Source organism: Podarcis cretensis (genome assembly GCF_951804945.1).
Source record: "Podarcis cretensis genome assembly, chromosome: 1".
Taxonomy (NCBI): domain Eukaryota; kingdom Metazoa; phylum Chordata; class Lepidosauria; order Squamata; family Lacertidae; genus Podarcis; species Podarcis cretensis.
The window spans coordinates 52594349-52604916 of NC_137170.1; the positions used below are offsets into that span (position 1 = coordinate 52594349).

The window sequence follows — 10568 nt, forward strand, 5'->3', positions numbered from 1 at the left end:
TCCTGACATATGGTTGTCAAGCCTCTGCTTAAAGACCTCCAAAGAAGGAGACTCCACCACACTCCTTGGCAGCAAATTCCACTGTCGAACAGCTCTTACTGTCAGGAAGTTCTTTCTAATGTAGTTTGTAGTTTGGAACCATTGCTCCGTGTCCGCTTCTCTGGAGCAGCAGAAAACAACCTTTCTCCCTCCTCTATGTGACATCCTTTTATATATTTGAACATGGCTATCATATCACCCCTTAACCTCCTCTTCTCCAGGCTAAACATGCCCAGCTCCCTTAGCCGTTCCTCATAAGGCATCGTTTCCAGGCCTTTGACCATTTTGGTTGCCCTCCTCTGGACACGTTCCAGTTTGTCAGTGTCCTTCTTGAACTGTGGTGCCCAGAACTGGACACAGTACTCCAGGTGAGGTCTGACCAGAGCAGAATACAGTGGCACTATTACTTCCCTTGATCTAGATGCAATACTCCTATTGATGCAGCCCAGAATCGCATTGGCTTTTTTAGCTGCCGCGTATTAGATCACATAAGTAGATCTAATACAATTATCTACTGTTGTAGTCATTGATACATAGTTTGTCAGTACAACCTCACTGGGCAAGAGGGGAGAAACCATTTGCTTCAAGTTGCTATTAAGCTAGATACCATATGCTAGATACCATTGCCCTACACACCAGGGCAATGTAGATTATCAATAGTGGAAAACAAAATTGTGGCATCTCTCACCGCACAAGGACATGGAAAGTGGCCTTATATCAGGTCAAACTGTTTGTTCACCCAGCCCAGTATTGCCCCCTCTGACTGGCAGCAATTCTCACATTATCTACTACCATGTCCTTTTTGGTAACTGGAGATGCCAAAGACAGAACCTGGGAACCTTTTGCATGTGCTCCGCCATTGAGTGACAGCCCCTCCCTGAATCTCTTGCTTATTGGGGAGGATATCTTCTTTGGCGATAACATGTAGCCGAGTCTTCCATAAACACGGTTTTAATGAGTCCGTAAGTGACTGTGGAGGCCAGTTCTGGATCCACACGTCCTTCCACAGTGGGGACATTGATTCTCGGGCGGGAGTTGATCATGGTGTGGATTTGCCAGGCATGCCTTCCTCTTAGCACGTTTCTCCCTTGGGTCCTGAGTTTGAGTGTCTTCAAAGCCCATGACACCTTTGGTAAAGGCTGTTCTCCAACTGGAGCGCTCGCAGGCCAGTGTTTCCCAGTTGTCAGTGTTTGTACTACTTTTTTTAGTCAAAACAAAATAAAAAAAATTCCTTCCAGTAGCACCTTAAAGACCAACTAAGTTAGTTCTTGGTATGAGCTTTCGTGTGCATGCACACTTCTTCAGATACACTGAAACAGAAGTCACCAGACCCTTCTATATAGTGAGAAGGCGGGGAGGGGTATTACTCAGAAGGGTGGTGGGATAGGGTGATTGGCAGATAGCTGTGATGAGCCTGTTGACGACTCTTAACGACTGCAATAGGTCTTACAGGAAAAAGCAAGGGGTGAGATTTTTTAGATTTTTTTTTAGATTTGCCTTGAGACAGTCTTTAAACCTCTTTTGTTGACCACCAGCATTACGCTTTCCATTTTTAAGTTCGGAATAGGGTAGTTGCTTTGGAAGACGATCATCAGGGATCTGTACAACATGACCAGTCTAACGAAGTTGATGTTGAACAATCATTGCTTCAGCACTGGTGATCTTAGGATATAAGACACCCAGAGCAGGAACAAAGCTTCAGAGAGTGAAAAAGATTCCTAAAATAAAATTTGACATTACAGAAAGGTGGCCCTGGTATTTAACATATGGGAAGCTGCATGCGCCAGTCTACAACAGGATGCTATTTCAGTTTCCAGTCGAGGAGACAAGTTTCACCCAAAGATTCAAAGGCCTTGTGTTGTATATATTCAATATCAGACGCTTTGCTGAGGCCCCATAAGGGTTTCTGTATTCATGTGTGAGATTTTTTTAACCAAATATATAAGACCCACCCCCGTACGTCTAGAGAAGCTCTTCAGACTACAGTTAAGATGGGCTTAGCCAAGATGAAACTTTCAGAAGGTCATATTCCTTTATTCTAGAATCATATTCCTTTATTCTAGAGTGACTAGCCTGTAATCATTATAATTTATTATTATTTATTACCACCCTTCATCCAAAAATCACAAGGCTGTTCACAGCATAAAGATACAAAATGAGAACACAAAATACATAATGAAACAAAAACAAGCCAATACCCCCCACCACATTATTACCCTTCACTGTTGTTATAGTAACATGCCGATTTGGACTGCCAGTGCATACATAAGCATAGACAGAAGCAGGAAATCCACCACAGATTCCTCAGGAGGTGCTATTAAGCAGCTCAGGTGGGACTTCGGATTTAGACAGGGTAAACAGCACAGAGGGGAGGCTTTAAACCCCACTACCACCAATGCTTTTGCTCTGATCTAAATTGGAGCTTTCTCCCATGCGCATTGCTATAGAGAATTCTCATCACAGATTTCCTGAATACACTCTGGCCCCTCGGAGGTAAAATTTGCCTCAACACCACAGACATTAGCCTGTGGTGTTAAGGTTCTGGCCTGATTTTTGACCTTATTTAAAGTTTTTGGGACACTTTACTGAATATATTCACCTATTCACAACTATAAGATCACATGGAACCCCTCTGTTAAGTAAATGAACATAGTAGTCCTACAATAGAATTTTTTAAAAAATGGAAATCAACTCTAAGACTTCCATTACCATAGATAGGTCATCTAAGAATAGATTCGCAACAACCATTTGTTGCACGTTGAGGTGAAATTTTGCACTCAGACCACAAGTTCCATCCACATTCACCTGGCAGCTGGCATGTTTTGAAGCAGTCCTGGGGCTGCTTCACCCATGCATGTTTATCTCCTGAAGACCACTGTATCCCTTTCAGATGTAGTTGGACTCCATCTCCCATCAGCCACACAGCCAATGGTCAGGGATGATGGGAGTGGGGATCCAACGACATCTGGAGGGCCAGGGGTCCCTCGCGGTTGCATCAAGTGCATGAAAAACAGACATCACAAATCAAAGACCGGAGGTAACGTTTTCATCTTATGCCAGACACTGCATTTGCTAGTCACCAAGCGTTGCGAAACCAAGTGATGTGCATCACGCCTTCGCGAATCAACGGGCGCTTTTTGAACCGTGCCGGCAAGGAACGGGGTGGAACGGCTGCTTCCATTTACAGGGGAGGAAACCGCTCGTGTGAATGTGCATGTGACACGTGTTGCTGATCATATCCGGACTGGCATATTAAAATCGCGGTAGTAGTTCACAACAAGGGGCAGCCGGCTGCAGGCAAGCCAGGGGCATCCCGGGACACAGCTAAGGCTCCTTCCGACTTGCCCCCAGCCTACCTCCTTCTGCTCACCTACGAACCCTTCCCTTCCCCCCCAGCGTCCAGAAGAGACCACCGAGAGGCCCTCAGACCTTCGGGCAAGGAAAGCCGCTTTACAAACCTACAACCACCCCACCCCACCCCCCACCCCGTCTCTCTCTCTTTCTCTGGCTCGCACCCAGCAACCTCAAACGCCGTCCAGCCGCCGCTCCGCTCTTACCACATTGCTGAGAAAATCCGCTTCGTTTAAATCGCCCAGATCTAAGAAGCTGGAGGCTCCTCCGGGGAAGAGGCGCTCCGAAGGGAAGGGCTCTAGGATACTGTCCATGGTAGCGGAGGCGAGCCGAGCCGGAGGAGCCGTCGGGTGTGGGGAGCAGGGAAGCCGCTTCCTTCCCCTCCAGCGCTGCGGGACCTTCCTTTAAGGATCGCCCGGCGGTTCACTCCAGAGCAGCAACCCTGAGCGGCAGATCCCAAGGCGCTGGGCAGAGAAGGGCCATGCCTACGTCTTCCCTCGAGGGGAGCCTGTAATCCATGGGGAGGGAAAGAGGGAAGCAGGGGACGGACGGGGGGGGCTCCTTTTTCCCGGAGGGGGCGAGCGAGTGGGGAGGGGAAAGACAATGGGGGCTCAGAGGGGTGGGGGCCACTCTGGGAGGGGGTGGGAGGGAGAGGAAGAGGAAGATGTGCAGGATCCGGGCTGAGAGAGGGAGCGGGGTGCGCGCGGAGGGAGGGAAGGATCGTGCAAGGGCTGAGGCAGCCTCCTGTGGGGACGGAAGGAGGGGCGCCTTCGCCTCCTCCGGGATCCCTGCCCAGCTGTCACAGCCACACTCCGCGCACCATCCCCAGGCTCAGTTGCCTCTGCCCGGCCTCCCTGGACACGCCCCCTTCCTCCCTCATGAATATTTAACGCCCGGCCGAGACAAGGCAGGAGCCTCCCGAAGCCGCGCCCACTGCCGCCCCTGCCCAATGGGAGCTCGAGGGAGGAGCTTGGGGCCGGTCGCTCAGAGCGAGTATGATTGCAGCGCTCCGCTTCGGGACGCGCGTTACCGTAAGTAGGGTAAGGGACGAGCAGCCGCTTCTGGGCAGCAACAGGCGGGAGAGATCGTCATGGCAGAGTCGACGGTGCGGGCTGACCCTTGGCTAGCGGCTGCTCTCCCTCCGGGAAGATGCCAGCTTCCAGCGCGCTTTGTAGCCGAGTTGACTTTTCCCCTCATCTAGAGCTCCTTTGCTTAGACTGAGTCAGACCCTTTGTCTGCATTGTCTGCTCTGGGGTTGAGCTGGGGACCTCCCCCCGCATCATGCCCGCCCTGCGCTCTCTCTGCCCTTTGCAAAGGGGCCCAAGCAGGACTCTGGGTGGTGTGCAGGAGCTAAAGACCGGGCACGCGCTTAGAATTTACACTGTACTCAGTACAGTGTTGTATATGTCTACCCAGAAGTAAGCCTTCGTGTTTATTTTATATATATATATATATATTTATTAAAATTTTAAACATAAATGCAGAAATAAAAAACAATGAAACATATATCATAACATATTTTCTTAGCTTCATTGGACTCCCTCACGTCTCCCGCTCCCACTTGCATCATTGTCAATTCTTACCCGCAATTTATCATCTTGTTTACATTCTTGTATCCCATTCATTTAAAATATAATCTAATATTTCTCCCAAAGGTTTATGTTTTTTCCTCAATCTCACTTATCATCCTAATTCCATCTAGTTTAGTGGTGCTCAATTATTTATGATCTAGCATCCTTCTTAACATTCAACCAAATTACAATGCTTTTTTAAATAAATCTTAAATTTCTTCCAGTCTTCTTCAACTTTCTCTTCTCCCAGGTCAGTAAGCCTTCGTGTTTAACGGGGCTTACCCCCAGGAAAGTGGGTACAGAATGGCAGCCTAAGCTTTGGTTTAGCGTTGGCTTGGAACAGGGGAACACGTCTTGTGTGCCTTAAGCAGTTGCATGGCAAGCAGGAATTCAACAGGTTAAGCCTTTCCTACTTGGCAAAAGCTTCACCGTGACTTTCTCCCATGCCCTCCATGGAAGCCCTCACCCCCATGGCAGCCATTTTGTGATTTGTGCCCGCAGCACTCTCAGAATTCAAAATGGTCCCAAAAAGGCACAAGGGATGGATCCCATCAAATATCCCGTGGAAACACAATCGGCTATGAAGCAGCCCAGTCATAGCTGCAGTGTTGATTGCACAGCAATTTTGCTGATTTTTGAGATTTTCCTGAGTTTTGCAAACAGCTGTTTGAGGCACACACTTCCCAGCTCTTCCCATTGTCATCATCCAGAGGCAGACAGTTTCTTCTTTGGGGAACCAAGAAGCCCAGCAAATGGATGTAGGAGATTGTCCCATTGAGACACATGGTTTTTTTATAGGGCAGTCTCTGGGACAGTTTCATGCTTGAAATAGCCAATGTTGCTATTGAGTGATAAGTCTGATTGTATGAAACAGATCACAGATGTTTATCTCTGGTTCCACCATAGCCAGAACTGGTACCCCCTGAGGCAAGGCCAGGCAGCCGACTCAGGCGGTGGAAGTTCAAGAGACAGAACCCTGCCTGCCTCATTGATTCTGTCACTGGTGGAATGCCTCCCTTTTGTTGAATTTCAAAGAGAGGGAGGTGTTTCGGTGCATGGTGTTACTGCCCTTCTTCCATACCCTGCGGAATGCCCCTCTCTTGCGGGATTTTGACCAGTGGGGGGCATTCCACCAGTGGCAGATGTGGGGGGGGGGCATATTCTCATTTTGCCTCAGGTGGCAAAACAGGATGAGCTGCCCATGGCCAGTGTAATGCATGCCCCAGCTCTCTCCTAAGAGATCAATCTTCCAGAATATTTAGTATATTGGTGACACAGAAAGAAGAAAGTCTTCAATTGAATTACACCATTTCCTGAGGCGTAATATCTGCCATCAATTTCCGCATATCTCAAAGAAAATTGTATTAACTGCTGAATTCACAAAATATTCTTGACTATCATTATTTAAAAAGATGACTCTCAGAAGTCAGATAACTTAATTAAAGAGAGCCAATTTTCAATAAAGAGCTAGCTTATGATACTGCTGTGCGGAAATGGCCTTTTGAAATTATCTACCCTGTTTGTGGTCAGAGAAACTGGGAGGAACATTTCACTGCAATTCTCCAGGGTAAGGAGGAGGAATGGTCCCAGGGTTGCTTTCAGTGTTAAGGCTCACCATTAGCAGAAATGCAGCTTCTTTCTCTTCTTTAGTGGGGAGACCTGCCTCTTCAAGTGGCAACAGCAGCAAATGCACTGGCAGCCTGAGCACTATTTTTGTGTCTTCCATAATGCCCGAGACCTAGCATCATTCTGGGAGATTGGGGTTGTAGGGTTGGAATGGCAGCTGCCACAAAAGAAATGTTGGAAAAATTCTACAAGGTGGCCTTTTTCTGCAGAGGGGGTTAAGAAAGAAAAATCTCAGCTGTTTTCGCAGAAAAATGTCTTCTGAGAAATTCAGGTACGGTCATGAAAACACATGTGATTTCTTTGTCAAGACTGCTCTTCTGACCTAGTCTTCTCCCTGATGTTAGTAGTCATATGGGTATGCTTAGTAGAAGAGATAGAGAAGATATTGATTTAGGAAACCCACATTTTGTAGGTTGAAAGCAAGCAAGGAAATTTGTCTGTTGATTCCCTTCATGCTGCCAGTTACTCTGTCAAGGCAGGTGGGCTTGTTTCCTGTAGTCCATCTAATCACTCTGTAATTAAAGATTCAAGTGCCATTTTAGACTTTCAGGAAGATTACAGGGCTTCAAAAAATGGGATTATAGATCCTTGGCCAATCTCATCCTCTTTCAGATAGACATCTAGAAAACCTCTTAGAATAATCTTTCGGGAAAAGCTCAGCTATCTGTAACACAGTAAAGTAGCCTTGCATGCTGTAAGGGTTTTCATTTCATTGTAAGGGAGTCAAACAGTGTACTGCATGGACCGCAGTCTAGTAGTTAGCCTATGTGTGATGAAGGCTGAGGCACTGGGCAAGGTCTGTAGGTCAGTAGCAGAGCACATACTTTGAATGCAGAAGGTTCTGGCTTTGAGCCCCAACATCTTCAAGAAGGGCTAAGGGGAAAAAAACTGTCTGAAATCCTGTAAAGATCTTGCCAGTCAGTAGACCACAGGAGGGGAACCTTTTCTAGGCTGAGGGCCACATTCTGGGGGGCCCCATGCCAGGGTGTTATCCTCAATCATTCCACATACAAGAAGACTGCATGCTTATTATTGTCTTCCAAATGCCAGTAAAAAAAAAAATCCCTTAGTTGGAGCCGGATTCAACTGCTTTCTATTTCCTGCTTCCTTGTTCGTTCTGTACATTTGCCAGTTATAAAAAACACCTGTTACCATACCCAGGAAGCCCCAAGAGAGCCAAAAGAGCAGTGAAATGAGGCATTGCACGAAAGCTTATGCCATAATAAATTAGTTAGTCTTTAAGGTGACACAAACCTGCTATCACTAGTAGAGGAACTCTTAAAAGCTAGGGAGTTCACTTAGTTATTTTTGCATTGCAAATTATATATACAGTGGAAGCTCGGGTTAAGAACTTAATTGGTTCTGGAGGTCCATTCTTAACCTGAGGTACCACTTTAGCTAATGGGGCCTCTTGCCACCGCCGCGCAATTTCTGTTCTCATCCTGAAGCAAAGTTCTTAACCCGAGGTACTATTTCTGGGTTAGTGGAGTCTGTAACCTGAAGCGCCTGTAACCCGAGGTACCACTGTTTCAGTTTGCATTTTTAATCTGAACTAATGATTGGATTGTGGTTCAAGTGCAGAGAGCATTCTGTGTGGACTGTGTGTTTTCAGCAGAGGCATGCATGTGCAAGGGAGAACATGTAAATCCTTTTTTGTTTCTCCGCTGCTCAGGCCTCTAAGCTAGCTTGCGGGGAACAAGAGAGCGAGGAAAGAAAAATATAAATTACAGCTCTGTCTGTAGATGCGTCCCATCAATGCTGTGGCTTAATGAGCAACCTCAGGCTATGCCGGAAACAAAAGGGAAATCACAAGCCAGGAGTCTATGTAAAGTTTCTATCTGTTTTGGTCTTTGATATCACTCCAGATCAGAGCAGCAGAGACCAGCAGAGGAATCCTATCCACCAGCTAGATGGGCATCTCCTCCCTACTATATTCTGTATATGTGCTCAGCCCATGATGGGAGGAGGAAAGTACAAAAATTATGGATTGAAGATGACAGATACACCCCCAGCATGTCTTGAAACCCTACAAGTAGGCACCAATCACCTACTCTACTGGCAACAATGCCCATAATGTTAGCTCACACATGGAAAGTGTCAGTGAACTTGGGTCAACATGGATACATCCCTGCATCAACACACATGCAAAATGACACCTCAGCATCTTCAGTCACTCAAGCATCCCTGCAGGCAGGTGCTTTAATTCCCTCACAAGTACAGTTTAAACACACAAAGGGGAAGAAGGAATGGTTCTCTGGGCCGGATGCCTGCAGAGGTAAACACAGCTGTCCTGGGACAAGGGATCAAGACAAGGGTTTCTCACCCAGCGAGGGGAACACTCATATGATTAGCAGCTAAAGGGGAGGGGTCAGGATCAATGATATTGACAGCAGCATCCAGTGGCTCAGTCCACAAGGATGTGAAACAGGCAATGGGAGTTTGAGCCTTACTATGGGTGAATGCCCTCACTTACCTTTGCATGCCTGGGGGGAAATGAATAATGCAATTGGCAAGGAGAGGGTTTTTGGCCACAGTGCAAACTCAACAGCACAGCTCCCTAACTAACCACTCAGCCACAGTGGCAGACAAGATGGGGCATATTTCTTTCTTTCAGTCCTGAACCACAAGACCCAGTTGTTACCAGGAGACCCAGCTTTGCAGCTTCCATTTTGGGTATCTCCCCCTCACCTTGACTCCAAAGTCTCCATCGCACCAGGATGGTAGAATAAGCTGAGATTTCGGCACCCATAACAAGCCCTTCAGCAGACAGACTCAACGAGAAGACCACACCCTAAAAGGAAAGATATCTGAATTATCATTTTCTTGTTTTAAATGTAAAACTCAGCAGGACTTGCTTCATATTTTCTGTTGGCCATCCCTTCAAATTGTGCACTTTTCCTTTCGCAGCTGTGTTCATAAGACATCTACTCCCCCACCCATCCCATACAAAAATTTACAGTCTTCAGAAACTAATCCTATACATGTCTATCCAGAAGTAAGTCCCAAGTGAATTCGATGGAACTCACTCTCCGCTAAGTGTGTATAGGAGTGCAGCCTATATGTATTTGTATTTAGTGTGTGCCTTTTTTAAAAGAACTAAAAAACATTTCATAAAGTAATTTTTAACTTTTCTGTGGTCCTTAGGAAGAAAATATACTTTTGAGCCCAGGATTTTCCATGCTTGCTTTGGGCCAGGGAACTGAACTGTAACAAAAATGGAGAAAAGACCCAGAAAGCTTGTGTAAATTGGAACCAAACCAGAGGCATAATTTTTTGTACATATTGGGTCCAAGTTGGAACTCAGCAAGAGAAGCTATTTTCAGGTTTCCAGTTAAATTAATGGTCTGGCTTTTTGAAAAATGTTAATATAATTTAATTTTTTTTTAATTGCCATGATGTTTTAATTCCAAAAGGATGCTGCAAAGAAACATACCAGCATGTTGCTAACTACAATCAAAAGCTCCGCCCGCCTGCCCCCGAAAACAACACTCTACGATGAGGAAGGTAGCCAAGCTATGCATAAGATAGTCTTTCCAGCTGCATGCCAGATGTTGGAACTAATAGCCCCACCCCCAAAATCACCAAAAGCTGTGTATCTTTTTAAATAGAATTTTTGGTGCTTCTTAATGTAGCCTGTTGTTAGATTCTAGCATGAGTTGTATGATTCAGCAAAGTTGCCTTGCTCATGCAAGGACCTTTGCTTGTGTAACAGAACTTCCCCTCCCTCTCTTTCCCCAAAATCTGTTCTAGGGGTCCCCTAACCCTCCAAGGCAGATGGGGGGCAGCACAAGGCATACAGGGAGAAGAGAGGAATGGAGATGCTCCATTGCGCTACTGGAAGTCCTTTGTTGGATACAAGCCATTCTTTCTATGATCTCAGTTGCCCTTATTCAGCATCTGATTCCCTCTTCCAAATATTACACACTTCTATCATGTCTCTTTTTTAAAAAGACCATATAGTGATGGAGAATTAGTATCTCC

General features: G+C 46.2%; 1 protein-coding gene across 2 annotated transcripts in view; it reads right to left on the reverse strand.

Moving 5' to 3' along the window:
* Positions 1-4228, reverse strand: part of CREB3L1 (cAMP responsive element binding protein 3 like 1) — a 91772-nt gene extending 87544 nt beyond the window's left edge. For both annotated transcript variants that reach the window (XR_013832820.1, XM_079951882.1), the window contains exon 1: positions 3597-4228. Coding sequence is in view for 1 of the 2 variants with exons in the window: in XM_079951882.1 (XP_079808008.1) it covers positions 3597-3704 (108 nt within the window). In the remaining variant the exon portion in view is untranslated. The remainder of the gene's footprint in view (positions 1-3596) is intronic.
* Positions 4229-10568: the final 6340 nt, after the last annotated feature.